Source organism: Schistocerca cancellata, chromosome 4, assembly GCF_023864275.1.
Source record: "Schistocerca cancellata isolate TAMUIC-IGC-003103 chromosome 4, iqSchCanc2.1, whole genome shotgun sequence".
NCBI lineage: Eukaryota > Metazoa > Arthropoda > Insecta > Orthoptera > Acrididae > Schistocerca > Schistocerca cancellata.
In genome coordinates this window covers 662,119,922-662,144,412 of record NC_064629.1, presented here as the reverse complement: position 1 = coordinate 662,144,412, position 24,491 = coordinate 662,119,922, and the positions used below count along the sequence as shown (strand labels likewise).

At 37.3% G+C, this 24,491-nt stretch overlaps 1 protein-coding gene across 1 annotated transcript in view; it reads left to right on the top strand.

Moving 5' to 3' along the window:
- LOC126183590 (endoribonuclease Dcr-1-like) overlaps positions 1-24,491 on the top strand; it is a 295,755-nt gene that overhangs the window by 148,852 nt on the left and 122,412 nt on the right. The window contains exons 10-11 of the mRNA XM_049925687.1: positions 7,935-8,065; positions 8,259-8,490. Of these exons, the coding sequence (XP_049781644.1) occupies positions 7,935-8,065; positions 8,259-8,490 (363 nt within the window). The remainder of the gene's footprint in view (positions 1-7,934; positions 8,066-8,258; positions 8,491-24,491) is intronic.

Here is a 24,491-nt window from a genome sequence, read left to right as displayed (position 1 = left end):
TTGCAACAATACACAGTCGAATTTTTGCAAGTTCAAAGAGTGACGGGTATACTGACTACCATTCAGACCACCACTGCAGTGGAGTGCCTTCCCTCTATAGCAGAGGTTCTTGCAGATATTTACCAACTTCCATTATTGCAGCAGATCTTGGATGTGAATTACTCTGCTGCCTGGAAAATGCCTCATCAAATTGAACCCAGAGATATGAAGTAGATTGGTGATTGGGACTGGGATTTTTGTAGTAGCAGTGGATGCATCCATTGCATATTTCTCATAATGCCTCATCGGGTTTAATTTTACTGTCCTACTAGAATTTTTATCAGAAAATTCGTCTAATTTGAACCAGGGATTCAATGAGTTGCTTCTGTGAAAGTTGAATTTTTTGCTATACTGCAAAATTGCTGGTTCTCCATCAGTCATCTGCTGCACATCACCACGAATTTCAGTGTTACTGACAACTCTGTAACACCATATTTCCGATGAGTAGAAATCTGTGGATAATTGATAGTTATGAGTGACATCAGATAATTCTCGACATCAGCTATTATTTGCAGTGTATCAGAGGTTGAATTCCACCTTGTTGTGGTATCATGTTTTAGTGTCAGGACAGACTTTTCAACTGTTCCTGCATCATTTCGAGTTTCATGTTGGTCTGCGAACTACTTTTAAAAGATCAAAGATTTTTTAACTTTATTCAGAATGAGATGAATGTGCTGAAGCCCATTTTGAACAGTTAATTTCAGTGTTGTGCAAAACAGGGAATATGTTTCTAGGCTGTGAGTCTTATAGCTGCCACAATATTGGCAGTATTATATCTAACTACACACATGACATTTTCTTCAGTGCCCCGTTCCAAGATAACACATTACAGTTCTTCGGAAAGGTTCTCTAAAGTGTACCTTTCATCGTATTTAAAGTGCTCAAGGAAGGAAGATGCCACCTCCAGGTCTTTAACAAAGGATGCTGGCAGTGTAAAATAGCTCTGATTTCTGATTGAAGTCCACCCATCCATTGTCAGCACAACTGTTTCTGCAGTATTAATTTTGGTTTTCGTTACTTCCTTTGTCATGGCATACTGTTGGTGGGGAAGTGTGTTGGAAATGGTCTTCTGTAAGTGCTATTTGGTTTACCTATGATCTTTTGAAAATACGTGCTGTCAGCTACACTAAAGAGCAGATAACCCAACCACAATCTCTAGAAATGTAACATCTATCTTCTGGTTTCTTTTGTTAGACATAGGCTCCACAAAGCACATAGCCAATGTTTCTTGATATTGAGGTCAGCTTATTGCTGTTGAAGTGGCACTGTTATCCTCTGGCACTGCCTGCTGTTCGGTTCTGGCAGTTGTTGAGGTCGGTTGCACATCATCTGGATAATCTTTCGAAGAAATGTTGAAAGGTGCAGGAGCAGGAGGCACTAAATTCCAGACAGACAGAGACACTGTTTGATGCATCATACGAACATAATGAGCAATTTTAAATGTATTTCCTCCTCTGTATGAAACAGACCTTGAGCAAAAGTTGCATTTGACTTCCCAATCACCTAAACTGGTGAAGAAATCTCAAATTTCACTACTTTTCCATGATAGTGAGTTGTTAGCCGTAGTGAAACAGTGAACAGAAACAAAAACAAAAACACCCCAGGGAAAGGGGTGGCTCCTTCATGCCCTTTATGCCACCCCCTTGCAGCCTTTTTATGCTGATTCTGAACGGCGGTGTGTCTAGAATGGTTTCCACAGCCTTTTTTCATGTGTCGACACCTTGTTGTTTGAAGTGTTATTGAGCCTGAGGGTGACGTCGCAGGGTGCATGCTTTAGCACCATTACAGGAGAAGGTTATAGGCACATTTGAGCCAGGTTTCAAACTTGAGCATCACAATAGTTGGGGATTACAATGTTTCGAAAAAGTAATCCTATGATTGTGTTGCGCATTGTAGTTTAGTATTGCTTACTTTTTTAATCAAATAATGATAATGATGGTGATGTTACTGTCATTAGAGAGAATACTGGATTTAAAAAAAAATTATCAATTTTGGGGGGGGGGGGGGGGGGGGGAGGGAGGAAGAGGAGGGGTACTCGATTTTGTTTACCTAGGCATAAATTGTGCGTGATACAGTACATTTTGAGTTTTATCTCCACAAATACTCATTAAAGTTGTCTATATCTAGTAAGAAAGCATATAAGAAGTAATTTTGGTAAAATTTATTTTAATTTCATAAGTGAGCCCATTTTGCTACACAGATTTACTATAAAAGTACAAATAAATATAAAACTTTTTTCATATGCATTTTGTTGAACTAGAAACAATCTTTTCCTGTAACTATTCACTGAAATCTCATAAATGATGTAAACTATCGATGAAAAGCTACACATCCAGAATGAGATTTTCACTCTGCAGCGGAGTGTGCGCTGATATGAAACTTCCTGGCAGATTAAAACTGTGTGCCCGACCGAGACTCGAACTCGGGACCTTTGCCTTTCGCGGGCAAGTGCTCTACCAACTGAGCTACCGAAGCACGACTCACGTCCGGTACTCACAGCTTTACTTCTGCCAGTAAAGTTTGGAAGGTAGGAGACGAGGTACTGGCGGAACTAAAGCTGTGAGGACCGGGCGTGAGTCGTGCTTCGGTAGCTCAGATGGTAGAGCACTTGCCCGCGAAAGGCAAAGGTCCCGAGTTCGAGTCTCGGTCGGGCACACAGTTTTAATCTGCCAGTAAGTTTCAAAAGCTACACATGTTAATAGCAGACATTATTTCATGCATAAAGCAAAGTTAGAGGGGTTTTGTTTGAATGTGATATACATTTTGGTGTGTTCAAACATTATAAGTATGACTGTTATAATGGTGTAATTTTTGCTTGTTACTTATCCTTTGTGATTACTATTCATTTCTTGAACTATATTTACAGTATTGTTTTCAAGTTTTGGCTTAGTATACAAGAAATTACTGCTCAGCTCTTTAAGCTCCCATTCATAGTCACAAAACATAATGAAAATTTTCTTAATGGAAGTGAATATAGTTTCATATATTGCTTCTGTTAGATCATTTTATGATATAGGATTCAAATATTTTTATATATTATTTGTAACTTGTACTTATACATCACAAGTAACACAAAGATTTTTTTGAATAAAAGCTATAAAAAATGCAACGCACTAAATCATTGTGGACGTTGTTCCCACCTCTGAAACATTGATTCATTCAGTATCATATGCTTTTAAACCTCACAGATTTGATATTTAAAGCCTGCTGCTGTCATACTTCATGCATTTAAATGTGAAGTGGAACCCACATATGACAGGAAATTCAATTCTGTTCATCACCATTTATTTTCAATTCATAACTAAGTGCAAGTAATGTGAATTTGCACAATGCATGCCAATAGCAGCAGCAGTACTGATGTGTTGCTTGCATTGATCAATGGAAAATACTTCTTCAGTGACCTATATCAGGTGGATAATTAGCCATGGGTCTAAGTTCAGGGCAGCTTGTTCCATGGCATGGCAATGTTTAAAGGAAAAAAAAGTTTATTTAGAGAGATGGAGGTGAAAGAATATGCATACCAAAACTTCCTTGGAACCAAGCATTGTGCAAGGATGGCCATATTCAATACAATATTTTCCCCAATACAGTGCTTTTGTGCTTGTTGTCATCATTAATGTGTTATGTTAGTGTGACACTGTTTTACATTGCTGTTGTAGGAACCTGAAAAGTTGGTACATCAGTCACTATCATCTTCCAGTGTAATGTTTTGTGGACTCGGTCCTTATTGATTATGTTCTTATGTAGTTCAAAGAATTTCTTGGTGCCATTAATTTATTGCAATTCCTGGTACATAATATTTCAACATCTCTAGGAAGATTTGTGTGCATTATTTGTTTTAATCCATTTTCATCAAGTGCAGTATCAGAATAAATGATAGGAAGTGATTAAGTGTTGCTTCTTTCAGAAAGTTATCAGGTCAGGTCAGAAAAAGATGAGATATTTTATTAAAGTGTCAAAAGTTAATAACTTATAAAACAGGAAGGAGCATATAGCCATCATCATCATCATCATCATCATCATTTCCTTTATTGTGGATGGTCCAGGCTACTTGATGTCTTCCTGTGTTTGTCTTTTGTTGTCTGCAAAATAATAATCTGAGGTAACAAAACAACTATTATATACAACATGAGGTAACGTAGTTCAGTATGACTGAAATTGTATCTGGAATATTGATTACTGATTACACAATAAAGTTAAGTATTGACATATCTTGTGAAGGATCCAGTGGGGGGTCATTTGCTGGTCCTTCATCAAGGTTATCAGTGTTTTAGCTGAAATTGAGAATATCATTGTCATTAGTCAGAGAAGGTTCTCCTGCATTTTTGTGGACACTCTTGTAGATGAGACAAATTTGTGAGCAATGTAAGTCTGCCTTCTTACACCCACAACCACTGCATTGGTCTTTCTTGCATCTGCATGAATTCTGTTTTAAAATTGCATCTGGTGCAAGGTTCTGGAAAGTGGTGACTGGCACGAAACCTCTTTTGGTTCCCAATCTTCAGAAGTGTGCTAATGCTAATAGTCTGGTCTCAGCTAAACCTCGTAAGCAACCTTCAGGAAGTGCTGCCATGCTGTTGCCTTAGTGGAGGGGGTAATGAAGTGAAATTGGATTTAGTCTTGGAGGAGGATGATAAATATTGCTTGTACCACAAGTTATTGAGTGAATTCAGTTGGACAGTGTAAATAGTATTGAAAAGTCCAATTAAACTACTGCCAAGCATAATGTAACTTGTAGCTCCCATGACTATCATTAAGAAATGAAAAATCCAAACCATGTGGTAATATTGGACAGTTCATGGTCATCCTGAGGACTTGCAAGAATATTGTGTCCTGTGGCTGATCAAATGTTAAAGTGCAGGTAATTTAATTTAATTATTTAGTCACTTCTTCTCCAATCAACAGTGCAGTGTATCATAATTACTTGGAGATCCATTAATGAATGGCTGGCAATTAGCCAATGTTGCTTCATATGGGCCATTGCTTTTGTCTATAGCATCCAGGAATGCACAGAATTTCTTTGTTTTTTCCATATAGCCACAATAAATGAGGTACAGATGAGATTACCGTATCAGTGGATGGGTATTTTCATGAAGATCTAAGATCTTTCTGAAAATGACTGAAATAGACAGCTCCTAATCTCCCAACATCATCTGTCAAACATTGCAGTTTTAGTCAAGGGAATAAATTGCTCAGGAGCAACTGCGCTTCTTGAGCTAATACATAGTATGCCACCCTTTACATGAAAAGTATTGTGCCTATCAGTAGGTTGAGCATTAAAGTTAACATTAAGAAAAACAGAATTTGTTTACTGGTAGTACATGACTTACGATTCTTGACACTTCCAAACTTCTGTGTAAGATGGACAAAATCCTAGGGATGACAGCACACTAATAGGGTTCTCATACTGTTTGTCCAGAAATGCTGCCAGTCCAAACTGGTCTGGTAAAATACACAATTTTCATCTCAACTGCCATCAAATTATACAGGGTGAACCGAAACTCCACTTACAAACTTTCAGCGGTTCCTCAGGGATACCTTCTAAGTATTATGGTACAAGGTATCCATGTTCTCCTGTTTCTTGTTACAGAGTTATTGCATTTTGTTTGATTGCATTGAAAATAGTACACAACAGTGCAGACATCAACAGCATGTGCTGTGTGTCTTGTTTGGAAACAAACTTGCTGTACTTGCTGTAGACAACAATAATGCCCACTTTACTCTTCACCCTCTAGCTTTCATTCAGTACTGTACTGTTCCACCTTGTGTTTGTATTTCTGGCAGTGTCAGTTGTATGTTAACAGTGATACATAGCAGTATGGGTAGGTTTACTGATGATGAGTTTACTAGTATGTACTTTGTTTATTATCTCACTGAATGCAGTGGAAGAATGGCATGATGATGCTTGTACTGAGCTCTTCCTGCTATGACAACAGCTGCAGCACAGTCCTTGTGCATTTGTACATAGGCTTTTACAAGAAATCAGGTGTGTTGTACATTTTTGTGATTGCATATTAAAGTCTTTTCCATTTTTGTGGATCTGTTTGCTCAAAAGTGAAAGTAATTGGGGTAACAAACTGAGTAAATCACAATTATATTATTACTCTCTAATGAGCTGCCAGAGAGTGTGGATCCCTTGTATCAAAATACTTTGAAGGTATCCATGAACGACCTCTGAAAGTTTGTCAGCACAGTTGTGGTTCACAGTGTAATACTAGTACTATAGATTTCTTTTTCTATATGTCCTGATGTCCACATTTTTATGCAGTATTACAAACTGTAAATACACAAAATGTGGATAGTATCATACCATATCATAAACTTGGTTTCATATGTCTTTAACAATTAGAGGGAATTATGTGCCTCCTTTCTTCTTGTTGAGACAGCAAGTTTGTTTATACTATCTGTTGTCCAAAATTTGATAGCGTATATTTTGAGAACACGCAAGGCTTTTTATTGTTTGCAGTAACTGTTGTCACTATACCACATCTGTATTTCTTGATTTGAGATTTGACTATCGCAAAGAAAATTTCCTTTATTTTGGTCCATTAACTCATCCAGGTAAAACTGAGACTTCATTGTTTTCAATAAAAATGTAAATATTTTGCCTAGCTGTTTTGATTTTGCTGTCGAATGAACTGTGTGATGTGTCTATCTCCGTTTTTGGACGATTGTGCAATTTTCTCATACACAAATTGTGATATTGGCCATCAGCAGCCACCAAGTTACTAATTGGGGAAATATGTTCTATTATGCCTTGTTCAGTGTCATCACCACATTCTGCAGCTCATTTTATAACTCTAACCTGTTACACAATGTTGCGATCAGTGTTGTTTTTGTTTTCTTCCTGTACAAACTCAATTCTTACACAAAAACCACACAAAAGGCAGTGAGTTTGAAACTGGAAGGTACTTCACAAGAATGTGTTGTTGAATGTGATCAGCCCTGCTTAACCCATTTGACATAGGCAGCAATCACTTTTTCATTTATGTACAGTTTTCTACATTTTTCGTGCACTTCAATCCATCTTGTTAACTCAAGATGCACTGACCATCATTCCTCTTCTTGCTTTATTCAGTAAAGTTGTCCAGCCTTTCACCCCATTGTGGTCACCTTGTTCGTTTCATCATGCATCACTTCATGACAGCTAAAGCACACATTTGCAGACATAATGAAAAAGTTACAAACATTGTGGGCCTCTAAAATGAAACTGAACTGCACTTGTTGCTGGCCAAGCAGATTGCGAGGCAGGCATTGCGGGAGTCTAGATTTTAAAGAGCAGTGAATGGGAATGAAAGGGGTGAAGTCTTCCCAAGGCAGAAAGAGAGTAGTAAATGTAACACATTCTTTGTCCACTCGCTGTGCCTAAACTATTTGTCTAACAAAAAAAGTCATAGGTTATTAATTTTTAGTAAATTTAATCCATTTATTTACTGGGTGGTTCTTCCTGATAAGCACATATTTTCCAAATTATGAGCCAAAAACCAACCACACACATCATTGTTCACTTTGCTTTGCATTTTTGTTATGTTTCACTTTTCTGTGCAAACCACAAAAATCATAGAGCAAAAATATAAAAACTCCAGAACAAGGGTTAACTTTGAGTTTCAGATTGCGGAACTAAAAATTGAACTCTGTTTCTACCTGTGTTGATTCAAATAAAGAGATTAGAGTGTAGCACATCTGATGGTTTCTGGGGTGCAAATTAACTATTGGCCTGTGTATTATATAAAATTCCATATCTCAGAAAGAGAAACTGTTAGTTTCTGAAGAGGTCAAGTATAATTTCCTCATCATATTTAGATAAGTATAGCTACACTAGAGATTCAGCATAAATTTATATTTCATTTGTGATGTAATTTATTTCCTTAGTGTTAGCTCTATATTTTTTGTAGGAAATTCGTCGTAATGATGAAGATTATAGTTTTGTGGCACCACAGTATACAGTTGACAAAGAAGCTGATCCTTTGACAGAGCCTCGGGAAGCAGAAACTGAACACAGAAAACAAGAAGAAGTTTTAAAGAGGTCAGCAGTATTTTCCATGTATACATTTTTAATTTTTCCCGCTTTTTTTTCACAGTATAAGATATTGGAAGTTTTTTTTTTTAAACTTACAGAAGTTTAAACTCTGTGACAACTACTGTACAGATTAACAGTCTATGTTATGCCTGTTTTTTTTTATTATTAATTTTGTTTTTTGTGTACACAAACATAACAGGTTTCGAATGCGAGAATGTAATCTCCTCATTGGCACATCAGTTTTGGAGGAAGGTATAGATATTCCCAAATGTAACCTGGTTATTCGTTTTGACGTTCCTTCGATGTATCGCTCATATGTTCAGTCTAAAGGACGTGCTCGTGCTCAGGATGCCTACTACTTATTAATGATTGAAGAGAGTAGAACTGAAGACTTTGTTGAAAACTTGGCCCAGTATTTTGAAATTGAACAGGTAATATTGTTTTTCATTTTATTTTAGTATAATTACCATATGCTTAAGATAAAAGCTGTTCACAATATGATCTCTGTTTTAGGGTATTGTATATCAGAAGATAATGACACTTGACTAATTGTATTATCTGTTGAGCGTCCACTCAAGCAAACTGCTGAGAGAGCTGTATTTGCATTTGTGGGGCTCTTGTGATATTGACATAGTAATGTTTATACTTATTGCCAACTGTGCATGGGCTTTAGGAATTGGTGATACTTCTACTCTTTGTACATCCTAATTTTGTAGTTGATTCCTACTTGTCTGGGCTGTCTACACTAAAAAGAAAAAATAGACATTCAAAAGTACAGCAGGGATATCACTGTTGTTTCTTTTAGGTCTTATATATTGTGTGAATCTGTGTGTTCCCATTAATTTCTCATTGTACAAAGTGCTGTAACATTCCTATACATTTTGTATGCATGTTTTAGAATCTTCCAAATGCCCTTATAAATTGTAGATACTTAAAAATGTGATTAATTTACTTTCTTCGTTTCCATTTTATTTATTAATGTTCATTATTGTGTTGCATTTTTTTCTTTCCATTTTGTTCTTTAGGTTATCTTTATCAAAAAGTTGTGTTATTGACTGCTGATATGCATTGAACATCTCCTTTGCTTATAATATCTTTTGTAATTTGACCTCCTTTATAATGAAAGTAGGTGATCTCTGCTGTACATTGTCATGAAACATAAGAAATTTTGAAATTTTATGTAACTATAATACAGTCGTACAAATTATGCAAACTAATCTTTTATGGGGCTGTGTTTTATTTTCCTCTTCTTGTTTAAATGAAGTCAGACACATTTCTAAATGTATACTAATACTGATTTACCGTATTTGTTCGTTGACAAGAAAATAAAAAAAAATCGTATAAATCATAATAGTGTACACAATATTTTGAAATAATCATAGTCAGCAACTCTACAGCATGAGAATACAGTCACAGAATGTGATCTTTGTGTTACAGTTGCACTTTACTGTTTTAGGGATTTCCCGCCCCCATCATTCACACGAAAAAGGCTCATAAATTTAAATAAAACAGAACATTCAAGGTTCAGTACTTGTGGATCTTGCTCAAGATGAATCCTCATTGAACACACTACATAAGAGAAACCACAGTCTTTAAATGATGTTCAATCAAGTGCATCCCATACTTGTAAGATAAAATGTTTAGAAAAAGTTCATGAAAATGTTACAAAGAGGGGGAGTACACTACCTACTCTAAAGGAGGCAAATTCGTTACTGTATTGTCACAACATTAACCTGTACATAAGCTAAAAAGTCAGAAATTCAACATCTATTGGGTGAAATGTGGAATCTCCTAAATACACTAGCAAAACTGGTGCAAAAGTACAATAAGAAGTGTTAATGCATCTGAAGCAAAGCTATTTTGCCTCATTTTTCACACCCTTGGCATTTTTAGATTATGTCAAATTACTTATAGAGATACATAAAGTGGCATTACCTGATTGTGGGCTATGGAGCATCAAGCTTGTATTAGGATTAATCATCCTTGCAGTGTCCTTTTCTCATAAATGTTAAATTTTTTTTAGTTCTTCAGTGGCTAGTAGGGACATTACTATCCAGTCAAACCTCATGGAAGGGAACAGAAATACTCAAACTAACACTTCCTTTGAAATGTTTCAAAAGTTCAGTAGGCAACTATAACAGATCATATATAGAGTCTGGGTCTTTTCATTGTATTTATGAGAGCGAAGACTAGAGGGAGGGCTTTTCATCAGTTGAACATGCAATTTGTAGAATCAGCACCCTCTAAATGTGGAGAAACTAATAAATTAAACAGTTTATCAGTTTCCAGAATGAGATTTTCACTCTGCAGCAGAGTGTGCGCTGATATGAAACTTCCTGGCAGATTAAAACTGTGTGCCCGACCGAGACTCGAACTCGGGACCTTTGCCTTTCGTGGGCAAGTGCTCTACCATCTGAGCTACTGAAGCACGACTCACGCCCGGTCCTCACAGCTTTACTTCTGCCAGTAAAGTTTGGAAGGTAGGAGACGAGGTACTGGCGGAACTAAAGCTGTGAGGACCGGGCGTGAGTCGTGCTTCGGTAGCTCAGATGGTAGAGCACTTGCCCGCGAAAGGCAAAGGTCCTGAGTTTGAGTCTCGGTCGGGCACACAGTTTTAATCTGCCAGGAAGTTTCAGTTTATCAGTTATCACTGTACTTAACAAACTGCAACACAATACTGAGAAACCAAAGCACAATGAAAATAAACATTTGTGCAATACAGTTTCCTAATATGTTACAGATTTCTTTGCTTTCCCTCGCATAAGACACTTGGTGTCTAGAATGATTGGTTCAGCACATCTTAGTCCCAAAACACATTTCAGATTATTATCTGATATCGAGGAGCCCGAGGATGTTTTACACAGGATGATAAGATCAAAGAACTGCTCACAATTACATGTGGCTTGAAACAGATTAGACATTCATGATTCATGTCTATAAAGGTTGGGTTAACTTTTCTGTGGTGTTTTTGAAGTCACGTAGTCTTTCTTGTCAAGTATAACCCATGTATATTAATTCAGTATCACACTGTAGTTTTATGATTACTCATGTATTGTGTGATTTTCAAAATCGGCTTTCACATTGTTTGCTAAGACAGACTTTCTAAATCTGCTTTCAGATGTAGTACATTGGGAACATAAGTTTCAAAACCTACAACATTTACAGTATTGGTTAGTGCTGAGAGTTCAGGAAACATTTCAAGACTGAGGCCACACTTATCTCAAAGTGACTCACTCAGTTCACAAAGATATCTTTTAACATCAGTTTAAAACATTAAAATGTAAATCCATCATTCAAAGTATTACTTAATATCGTAATGGAGACTAATGTATTCAATAAATGTTCATAAATGTGTATTTACGGATACACTCACTAAGTAATATCAGACTGTTAGCAGTTTCAGCCATGCAAGAATAATCTTCAGAGCATAAAATGTTTCAGCAACATATTCAACTTATGCTGCTGCGACATTTTGTATTATTAAGATTGCTGTTGCATTGTCAAAATCAGTGACAGTGTGAAATTACTCTGTGCATGTGTCAGTGAATAAACTTCTTTAACAAATGCACCTATCTCTAGACATTTCCACAAACTAAGATATTTGTTGGTACAGTTAAGTGTGGTAACCTAACACTTGGGCTTGGCTGAACCAATGATAGGTTGTATCCCCTAATTCAGAGACAAAAAAGTGCCTTGAACTGCCAGTGAGTAAGCCCTTTTCCTCATATGACATTAGTAAGACAGTTAAAGTTATTACATTATTCATTTTTACATTTTGTAAACACTGATTTTGCTGGCGAATTATGCAGTGTATCAGAATTCCAAACATAATTTTTCCAGCCATTGCTGAAGCACAGTCTTTTCCCATGGAAACTGAAACAAAAACGGATTTTTGTTCCTCCATCCTGTACGTATTCTATTAGAAACACTTTGTTTCATTAAGTAACTTACTTCATTTGACAATCCACCTTTCAGGGCAAGTATTGTACCTTGCATTTATCATTGATTTGTCGGATGTAATCTGACACTTTATTTACTACACAGTGCTACTGTAAATCAAATTTCTTTTTTAAGCTTTAGTATTTTATGGCACACTAAACATTTCACATGGACATCATAGCACAAAAGAGGTATGTGACATAAGAAACAGTTGATAGTGAAAGTATGTTATCAGTATTTTGCATATTTTGTGAGCATATTCTCATAAGGCACTGAAAACTGGAAGTACCTTCTTTGCATTACCTGTTGTACTCCTCACTCTGTTTTTGCGTCTAGAAGCTCCAGACTCTCGATCAGCTTTAATGAATTTTCCAATCTTTGGCATTGTTTGTTTTTGTGAGTTTTGGCTGGAAAATGTGTTTTTAGGCTCAGCACTCGGACACTGGTGGTGAACAGCCACTTCTGTTAGACACCTTTTAATGTCCTTAAATTAGATTATTTTAATATGCATATTTTTTATTGATTTTGTGTGAATAAGAACAGTTATATGTAGTAGAAGCTTGAACAGTAACGAAAGAAATTAGGTAGCAAAATATACATCTATTAAAATGACGCAGCATAAGTGTTTTCTTGCAAAAAATAATTCACATATTTTAGAAAATGTCCCTGAATGTGACATAACTCGGTAAAGGGAGCATATTATTAATAAAAGTTTTAAAAGCTTGAACAAAATTAAATAAATTACATACTGAAAGGGGACTTAAAGTATAAAATAAATAACAATATTTTTAAAGAAAAGAATAACACAAAACAGTCACATAATTTAAAAAATGAAAATAAAATAGACGTAGCCAGAACAACAGTTAACAGAATAAAAACAAGGAGATGGGATGCTTACGTTAATGATATACAAAATGATGCTCGCAGTAGAGATCAGAGAGTATATTTAGTACTAAGGGATTTGAAGAAGTTAGAACAAGGAGAAGAAAGTTGACCCTTTCTTAAATCAAACCTTGAAAAATATGCAACATTTTGTATTATTAAGATTGCTGTTGCATTGTGAAAACCAGTAACAGTGTGAAATTACTCTGTGCTGGGTAAAACACAAAATATTTATGTGCACGCGATAACAGTTGCGGAAAGGTGTGCTAGTTAAGTTATCAGGAGACAGAAAGGCTTACTGGTATTTGTCTACAGAAGGTGAAATTCCAAGTATTGACAATAAAATCACTTAAAGGCAGGGGAAGAACAAAGTTTTCCAAGCTTTTGGAACTTATATGTATGTCAGGGAGGGAAGAGTGTTTGTTGGGGAAAGTTGGAAAGAAGGGACATGTCACTAAGACCCCAGGTCAAGAGGAATCCACTTTGTTATTAGGAAAAGAGGAGCCAGTCTGGCTCCTTGTAATTCAACATTCTTCTCAACTGAATATTTCTGTGAAAGAAATGCTGTGTAATAAAGAAAAGGATACATAATTTCTGAGTTGTTCATTACATCTACATCTACATGTTTACTCTGCAGTTCACACTTAAGTGCCCGGCAGAGGTTTCATCGAACCATTTTCATACTACTTCTCTACCATTCCAATCTCGAATGGCGTGTGGGAAAAATGAACACTTAAAACTTCCCGTTCGAACTCTAATTTCTCTTATTTTATTATGATGATCATTTCTCCCTACATAGGTGGGTGTCAACAAAATATTTTCACATACAGAAGAGAAAGTTGGCGATTGAAATTTTGTAACTAAATCTCGCCGCAAAGAAAATTGCCTTTGTTTCAGTGACTGTCACACCAACTCGTGTATCATATCAGTGACAGTCTCACCCCTATTGCGCAATAACACAAAACAACCTGCTCTTCTTTCCACTTTTTCGATGTCCTCCGTCAATCCTACCTGGTAAGATCCCATCCCACGCAGCAATATTCCAGCAGAGGATGGACAAGCGTAGTGTAGGCTGTCTCTTTATTGGGTTTGTCGCATCTTCTAAGTGTTCTGCCAACAAAGCACAGTCTTTGTTTCGTCTTCTCTACAATATTATCTATGTGGTCTTTCCAATTTAAGTTGCTCGTAATTGTAATTCCTAGGTATTTAGTCGAATTGACAGCCCTTAGATTTGTGTGATTTATCGTATACCCAAAATGTATTGAATTTCTTTTAGTACCCACGTGGATGACCCCTCGCACTTTTCTTTGTTTAGTGCCAACTACCACTTTTCGCACCATACAGAAATTCTCTCTAGATCATTTTGGAATTGGAATTTATCATCTAATGATTTTACTAGATGGTAAATTACAGCATCATTTGCAATCAATCTGAGGTGGCTGCTCAGATTATCACCTAGATTATTTATGTAACTCAGGAACAGCAGAGGGCCTATGACACTACCTTTGCGGAATGCCAGATATCACTTCTGTTCTATTCGATGATTTGCCGTCTATCACTACGAACTGTGACCTCTCCGAGAGAAAATCACAAATCCAGCCACACAACTGAGACGATACTCCATATGCACGCAGTTTGATTAATAGTCGCTTGTGAGGAATGGTATCAAAAGCCATCTGGAAATCTAGGAATATGGAATCGATCTGAGATCCATTGTCGACAGCACTCATTACTTCATGGGAATAAAGAGCTAGCTGTGATGCACAAGAATGATATTTTCTGAATCCGTGTTGGTTATGTATCAATAAGTCATTTTCTTCAAGGTCATTCATAATGTTTGAGTACAGTATATGCTCCAAAATGCTACTGCAAATTGAGATCAGTGATATGGGTCTGTAATTCAATTGGTTACTCCTATTTCCCTTCTTGAATATTGGTGTGACCTGTGCTACTTTCCAGTCTTTAGGAACAGACCTTTCATCAAGTCAGTGGCTGTATATAATTGCTAAGAAAGGCACTATTGTGTCTGCGTACTCTGAAAGGAACCTGATTGGTATACCATCTGGACTGGGACACTTGCCTTTCTTAAGTGATTTGAGTTGTTTCGCAACACCTACCATATCTACTTCTATGTCACTCATGCTAACAGCTGTTGTGGTTTCAAATTCTGGAATATGTACTTCGTCTTCTTTCGTGAAGGAATTATGGAAAACTTTATTTAGTAACTCTGCTTTAGTGCTACCATCATCGGTAACATTTCCATCACTAGCGCGCAGTTACGGTATTGACTGTTTTTTGCCACTGGTGTACTTTACATGCGACCAGAATCTCTTTGGGTTTCTACCATATTTTGAGACAATGTTTCATTGTGGAAACTATTAAAAGCGTCTCGCATTGACGTCCACACTAAAATTCGAGCTTCCGTGAAACTCGGCCAGTCTTGGGGTTTCGCATTATGAATTTGGCATCCTTTTTTCGTTGATTCTGCAACGGTGTTCTGACGTGTTTTATGTACCATCGTGGATCAGTCCCATCTATTATTAACTTATGCGGTATGTATCTATTGCTGTCGATATTGTATCTTTGAATCTGAGCCATATCTGGTCTACACTTTCATAATTAGCTTGGAAGGAATGGAGACTCTCTCTTAGGAAGACATCAAGTGAATTTTTATCTGCTGTTTTAAAGAGATATATTTTGTGGTTATTTATAGTGGTTCTGGTTGATATGGTTTTGAGCCTTGCTACAATGACCTTGTGTTCATTAATCCCAGTATCCGTCATATTGCTCTCTATTAGATCAGGATTGTTTGTGGCTAAGAGGTCAAGTGTGTTTTCACAACCATTTACAATTTGTGTGGGCTCATGAACAAATTGTTCAAAGTAATTCTCAGAGGAAGCATTTAGTACAATTTCGGAAGATGTTTTCTGTCTACCACCGGCTTTGAACATGTATTTTCGCCAACAAAATGAGGTTAGATTGAAGTCTCCACCAATTATAACTATATGAGTGGGGTACTTATATGTAAGGAGATTCAAGTTATGCATAAAGAGAAAGAAAACTGTGACAGTTTAAGAGATGAAAGAGTGTAATATATCAGAAATATTTCTCTATGTGCTATATTACTGACAATGAGTCTGAGATCTGTTTCTGCTGAAGAGTATTGCACTGCCATGAGAGCATTCAATGGGAGAAATACATTCGGTTCATTACTGAATTCATCAATATGGATGGTAAAAACAAATATCAGATTATAGGGGCATTATACTCTGCTACATGTCAAAGAAATTATGAACCATTTGAGTGATTGAACACAGTAGGTTGATGTGCCTGGTATGTAAGTTTTACTAGTAGGGATGCAGAATGTTAAAAGGGTATCTATATTTGTTTGGTAGTCTGCATGCCACATATAGAGCCAGCTGCAGTAGAGTCAGTTGTTCACTCAGCCATTAATAAGTTAAGATGAGTCTACAGTTACTATAAATAGCATTCAAAATATATGCTAAAACTTAATAAAAACGGTATCTACAAAATTTATGAAAAGTTGGTTCGGTAATGAATCAGTTTGGTATCAAAAAGACTTGGCCTGAAAATTCCTTTCAAAAATTATCATATTGCAAACACATCTATAATCATTGTATGGAGCACTCTCCAATATGTATTCCAATATGCTTCCACAAAAGTTGATGGCTTTTGGTGACAAACCAAAGATGTTCAGTCCCAAGTTCCCAATTTGAAGGATTTTCTCATGGTCAACATAGTTTAGTTATAAATGTGTAATTTACTGAAATTAATGGACTAGTGGACAGTGCTTTGAGTATACTGATACTTGATTGTGTTGTAAGTGAAAGTCTCTAAAAGGCATATCTTGCTTATCTAATTCAACCATTCTGGTCATAATTTTTGATGGTTTTTGTCCAAATTATTCCAGGTAAATCATGGGAAGATTGCTGTCAATATGATTGACAACCAACCCTTTCCTTGCCCATTATTAAGACATCACACTCTTGCTACAAAAGAGACACAACAAAAAATGTTAGGGTTTTCATAAATAAAAAAAAAGGTTTTTAGCAACAATGAAACATTATTAAGACAAACAAATCTACCAGCACTAATAAGAATGGAAATAAAACCAGGATCAAATGGTATTTTAGTCATTTCTGCCATGAACCTCAAATAACTGTCCTTTGTTTGAGCTATGTCACTTCTAGTTTCATGATAGACATATAGCTATCATTCTATAGACTTTGACACTTTTCTAACACAAAACAAATACACATGTCACTTTTGATGGTCAATTTATGGTTATTAATAATGTTTTCTTTTCTGATTAAGTCACACAATTTGGGAAATAATTTTTGATTTATAGATATTTTTGGTGTCCATTGCTGCAAACACCAGAAAGTGTCGAGAAAGTCATTATAATGAAAATTACAGTAATTCTTGGGAGTGATGTTTTTATTGATGAGATGTTGAATAACCTTCTTCTTGTTCGAAGGCAGAGAAAATTGATTTTAAGCTTTAACCAATCTGAAAATGTAAACAATCATTGTACTAGCAGATAAATGAGCACAGTCCAATATTATACATACACTACTGGCCATTAAAATTGCTGCACCACCAAGATGACATGCTACAGACGTGAAATTTAACCGACAGGAAGAGGATGCTGTGATATGCAAATGATTAGCTTTTCAGAGCAGTCACACAAGGTTGGCGCCGGTGGCGACACGTACAATGTGCTGACATGAGGAAAGTTTCCAATTGATATCTCATACACAAACAGCAGTTGACCAGCGTTGCCTGGTGAAATGTTGTTGTGATGCCTCATGTAAGGAGGAGAAATGCGTACCATCACATTTCCGACTTTGATAAAGGTCGGATTGTAGCCTATCGCGATTACAGTTTATCGTATCACGACATTGCTGCTTGCATTAGTTGAGATCCAATGACTGTTAGCAGAATATGAGATCCAATGACTGTTAGCTGAATATGGAATCCGTGGGTTCAGGAGGGTAATACGGAACACCGTGCTGGATCCCAACTGCCTCGTATCACTAACAGTCGAGATGACCTTCATCTTATCCGCATGGCTGTAATGGGTCCTGCAGCCACGTCTCGATCCCTGAGTCAACAGATGGGAATGTTTGCAAGACAACAACCATCTGAACGAAAAGTTCAACAATGTTTGCAGCAGCATGGACTATCAGCTCGGAGACCATGGCTGCGGTTACCCTTGACGCTGCATCACAGACAGGAGCGCCTGCGATGGTGTACTCAACGACGAACCTGGGTGCACGAATGGCACAATGTCATTTTTTCGGATGAATCCAGGTTCTGTTTACAGCATCATGATGGCGACATCGCAGTGAACATACATTGGAAGCGTGTATTCGTCATCGCCACACTGGCGTATCACCTGGCGTGATGGTATGGGGTGCCATTGGTCACATGTCTCGGTCACCTCTTGTACACATTGACGGCACTTTGTACAGTGGACGTTACATTTCAGATGTGTTACGACCCGTGGCTCTACCCTTCATTCGATCCCTGCTGAAACCCTACATTTCAGCAGGATAATGCACGACCGCATGTTTCAGGTCCTGTACGGGCCTTTGTGGATACAGAAAATGTTCGACTGCTGCCCTGGCCAGCACATTCTCCAGATCTCTCACCAATTGAAAACGTCGGGTCAATGGTGGGCGAGCAACTGGCTCGTCACAATATGCCAGTCACTACTCCTGATGAACTGTGGTATCGTGTTGAAGCTGCATGGGCAGCTGTACCTGTACACACCATCCAAACTCTGTTTGACTCAATGCCCAGGCGTATCAAGGCTGTTATTATGGCCAGAGGTGGTTGTTCTGGGTACTGATTTCTCAGGATCTATGCACCCAAATTGCGTGAAAATGTAATCACATTTCAGTTCTGGTATAATATATTTGTCCAATGAATACTCGTTTATCATCTGCATTTCTTCTTGGTGTAGAAATTTTAATAGCCAGTAGTGTATTTATTAACACTTAAGGCATGCCAGCAACCTACCTAAGAGGCTCTGAAGACTTTGAAGGCATAGTTTTCTAGTTATGTTAATTAACTCTCTTGAACTGTTTATCTTTGTAAGATGTCTTAGAATACATTGGGACTTTCTCTTTTTACATTTAGTACCTTAATGTCATGCCACTTTGATTTCCTCTTATCTGTGTCCACTTTAAAATTTACATCACCTTTCCTACAAAGCTTTCACATAAAAGAAAAAAATCTTCCTAAGTCAACTGGTGAATATAATATGGTGATCCCGTTTTCTTCGTCATATTGATTAATGTAACATACTGTTTCGGCATCTATATTGGACTAGCTTTCACATGCCTTTTTACTGGTTTCTCAGTTGTACTGTCTATATTGTTGTCTTCATTCTGCAAAGGCTCTTTTATCAAAAATTTATGAGTGATACTACGGATATTGTCTGTATGTACAGAATACCAGTACACTGTGTGCAAATACCTGTTTTTCTGCTGCCCACAGCATTTATATGAATAGAAGATGTTCACAAGCAATTCTATATAGTGTATTGCGCAATTTCCAATTTCAACAGCTCCTCGCCTCCCTTCTGTTTCAGACCAAAAAGAGTATTAGACTTGTTTTATGTAGAGATCTCAATCTGTATAATTGTAACACTTTATTTTAATCTTATAATAAAATAATTGATAAAGTGTTGATGCATATGTTTAGGTGATGACATAACAGCCTGAAGGTCATACACAGCAACATTAGGTTTGTCAGCACCCTTTTCTTTATAAGAAAGCTCTTTCCCTTCTTGATACTGGTTATTAGAGTCAAGAAAACTGTTCTTGCACTTGTCATCCGCATTTTTAAACAATTTGCGTAAGTCGCACTACTCTTTCTTTTTTTTGGTCCATAAAAAGATAAGTTAAATTCACCATTGAATATGCGATTAGACATTACTGCTTTAGCAAATGGCAAACACTACTTCTCACAATTTTCCTTGTAGTCCCAATAGATATACCTACTAAACTTTTACCACTTTCAATGAATGCATGAGTAGTTTGAGCCATTAAATAGGGAGATTCAACCCTGGGTATAGCATTAATAAAATACCTTTGTTTCAGAATCTACTGTGGGATATTTGTCATCTCTTGTCAGTTGCAACAAATTTGGTTCAGATTTCCTTGTCATAGCTGTCCAGTTTGTTGGTTGTTTATATCAATAATAGTCTTGAAAAATGGTATATAAACCCATATACATATATTATTCACTTCAAAATAAAATGCTAAATTCATTCTTCTGACTTTCTCTGGGGTTAGTAATGATACTTGGGTTTGACAGGCTTAGTATGTGCAACTGTAAATTCCTATTGCCTCTGTAAATCTGCAAGATTCCAATATCTATCAAAAATTACTTATCTATCTTCATCATTAATTTTTTCCAAGTGCCATAGTCTACAACACGCTTCACATAGTGGACACATTTTTCTTGCTGGAAATTGTGTTTTTCTCTTTGAAGGTGACACTTATACTCTTCCAGAATTTCTCATTGTTTTAGCCTTTCTAACTGCCCAATTTTTGGAATTCTCTTTCTTTTCTTTCCTTTCTTCTCAGTTTCTCCTTCTGTTAGTGTTATTTTCACCTGTACTTTCAGACCATACATCTCACGCAGTAACTGAGAGCAAAATTTGGATCTTCTATTCAATCGTCATTTAATACATCGATATCGTCACTGTGTACTGGAGAAATACAGTACTGTTGTTTTCCTTTCATTTTTGTCAGACACATGCAGGCAGGACTCTGGCCTACATGCAACAGCATAAATGTCACTTCTATCTCCTTCAGAACTGGTAACAGCCACAATTGATCCTATTTCACTATAGGATTTCATTATGGATGATGCATTTGTATGACAGTGTAGCTCATGAAGTTTTATTTGTTCTTCCTTAGTTACCTAGGTCTTCCTAGGGTCTAGGGAAACTGCAGCAGGACATCAGTCTAAAAGGGTGAAGGGCAAACACAGGAAGGTGGACCTAGCAACAATTGGTATTGTAGTTGTTGTAGCTGTGTTGGGAAAGAACCAGAGCTCCAAGCCCTAATAGAAAGCACTGAAGCCCAATTCATTACAGTACAGAACACTAGCTAAAGCCAGAAATAAGTTCAGCCGAAATTTTTACAGGGAACCTAACCATGTTCAGAAAGGATAGATTAAATAAAGTTGGTGGAGGAGTGTTTATTGCTGTCAGTAGTAGTTTACCTTGTTGTGAAATTGAAATAGACAGTTCCTGTGCAAAGTTGTGGGTAGAGGTTACTAGTGACAACCGGAATAAATTAATAATTGGTTCATTTTACTGACTCAGACGATAACAGTTGCTGAAAAGTTTAAAGGTAATTTGAGACTTATCTGAAATAGGTATACAATTACCAGGTGTAGAAATATGAAACCAGAATGTGGTTGCAATTATTGTATACTTGCTGTTTGACCCTGATAAACAATATTTTATTCAAAATAATCTTCATTGCTATTTATACATTCCTCCCACCTCTCCAGTACGCTATGAATGCCATGCCAAAAAAACAGTTCTTCTTTTGAAGTGAACCAGTCAGCAAGCTATTTTTGTATGTTTTCATATGAACTGAAATTTTGTTCAGTGAGAGCGTGTCCCAGTGATGCAAACAGATGATAACTGGACCGAGCCAAGTCTAGAGAATAAGACGCATGCCCCAGTATTTTCCAACTGAATGCCTCGATCATTTCGCTGACCCGTTTTGCTGTGTGTGATGGGGCGTTATCATGAAGCAATATGACTTTGTATGGCCTCTTTCCATATTCTGGTTGTTTTTCATGTAATGCTCAATTTAAATAGATCATTTGCTGTTGGTAGTGATCAGCATAAACAGTTTCACCAGCTTTTAGCAGCTCACAGCAGATGACACCCTTCTGATCCCACCAAACACAGAGTATTGTCTTGTTTCCATAGTGATTTGTTCTTGCAATGGTTGTCAATGGTTTGCCTGGATTCACCCATGATTTATGACACTTTGGACCCTCAAAATGTATCCATTTTTCATCACCTGTCACTATCTGATGGAGAAACGACTTTCTTTTGTGCCTGATGAGTAGCATTTCACAAGTGGTCGTACGATTTGCTTGCTGTCTTTCATTCAGTTCTTGCGGAACCCATTTTCCCATAGCTATCAACCAAAGAGAAATGGCTTTTTATGTCACATTCAATTGTTCTGCGAGTTCCTATGGAGTTTGATTATCGTCTTCATCCAATAAGGCCTGTAATTCATTGTCTTCAAACATTTTCGGTGATTTCCCTTGCTCATCATTTCTCACCTCAAAATCACCACTTCTAAAGTTTTTGAGCCACTCGAAACACTGTGTTTTCCCAAGCGCATGTTCACCGAAAGCTTCGACAAGCATTTGTTGCAATTATGCAGCAGTTTTCTTCAAATGATAACAGAAAACCAATGCTGTCCGCAAATCGTTAACCAATGCAGTCCGCAAATCATTGTTCTTAGGCACAAAACTTTACATGTTTATGTGTTTGAAACAGATGCTGATGTATGCAACTTGGGTTACTGTGTGTTGACATTTGTCATCAGCCATTACAGGAAGCAGATGGCATTGCAGTCACAGTCTCATGGGACCTATACTGATGGCTAGGCTAGCACCATCTGTAGGGAATTTCCAGTTTCATACGTCTGCACCTGGTATACTTAGTGCTAACTTCAATGTACCCTCAATATGTTGGCAAAAATACGTGTTTAAAGATGGCAGTAGGCATAAAATGTCATCTGAAATTGTTCTGAATGCTTTCTCAGAAAATTATTTTAATCAGTTAGTTCAGGAGCCCACTTGAAGTGTAAATGATTGTGAAAACATATTTAGCAACAAATAGTCCTGAGCAAATAGGGAGCATTATGATGCACACAGATATTAGTGACTGCAAGGCTATTGTATTGAGACTGAATATCATAACATTCAAACCCACCAAAAATAAATGCAAAGTACATCTATTTAAAAAGCACATAAAAATTCCTTTGATGCCTTTCTAAGACACAGTCTCCATTTCCTCCGATATGACTGTGTAAGCATAGACCAGATGTGGTTTGAATTCAAAGAAATAGTATCGACAGCAGTTGATGAGAAATATGCACTGAGGCGACAAAAGTCATGGGATACCTCCTAATATTACGTTGGACTTCCTTTAGCCCAATGTAGTGCAGCAATTCGGCATGGCATGTGGTCAGCAAGTCATTGAAAGCCCCCTGCAGAAATGCTGCCTTTATACCTGTGCATAATTGCATAAGTGCTGCTGGTGCAGGATGTTGACCTCGTGATTATGTCCCATAAATGTTTGATGGGATTCATATGGGGCTGTTTGGGTGGCCAAATCTTTTGCTCGAATTGTTCAGAATGTTTTTCATACCAGCCACGAACAACTGTAGTCCAATGACATGAAATTGTTGTTAGGGAACATGAAGGTCATGAATTGCTTCAAATGGTCTCCAAACAGCTGAACATAACCATTTACAGTCAATGATCAGTTCAGTTGGATCAGAGGACGCAGTCCATTCCATGTAAACACAGCCCACACTATTATGGAGCCACCACCAGCTTGCACAGTGCCTGGTTGACAGCTTGGATGCGTGGCTTCATGGCGTCTGCACCACACTTGGACCCTACCATCAACTCTTACTAATTAAAATTGAGACATATCTGAGCAGGTCATGATTATTCAGTCGTCTAGCGTCCAACAAATATGACCACAAGCCCAGGAGAGGTGCTGCAGGCGATGTCGTGCTGTTAGCAAAGATTCTCGCATCGGTCATCTGCTGCCATATCCCATTAATGCCAAATTTCACCTACCTTTTCTAATGGATAAATTTGTCGCAAACCCCTCATTGATTTCTTCAATTATTTCAAAAAGTGTTGCTTGCCTGTTAGCACTGACAACTCTATGCAAACGCCACTGCTGGCAGTTGCTACGTGAAGACCATCGGCCACTGCACCGGCCATGGTGAGAGGTAATGCTTAAAATGTGGTATTCTCGGCACACTCTTGACACTGTGAATCTCAGAATGTTGAATTCCCCAACAATTTCCAAAATGGAATGTCCCATGTGTATAGCTTCAACTACTATTTCATGCTCAAAGTCTTGTTAATTCCTGCCATGTGGCCATAAGCACAATGGAATTTTTTTTCACATGAATTACCTGAGTACAAATGACAGCTCCACCAGTGAACTGCGTTTTATACCTTGTGTAGGCCTACATGAATTTCAATTCAAGATGCTTATAATAGTTTCCAAAATGAAAGTCTGTCTTGAAATATGGCTGAAAAACCATAGAGATTCTCGTCGTATGTAAAGTTTACCAGCAGCAAGGTGCAATCAGTACTTCTCTGCATGATAAAATGCTAATGTCATTGATAACAGTGCCACTAAGGCAGAGTTACTAAACACTGTTTTCTGAAACTCCTTCACCAGAGAAGACAAACTATTCCAGAATTCGAATCTAGCATAACTGCCAACATGAGTAGCTTAAGATTAGATATTCTCGGTGTAGCAAAGCAGCGTAAATCACTAAATAAAGGT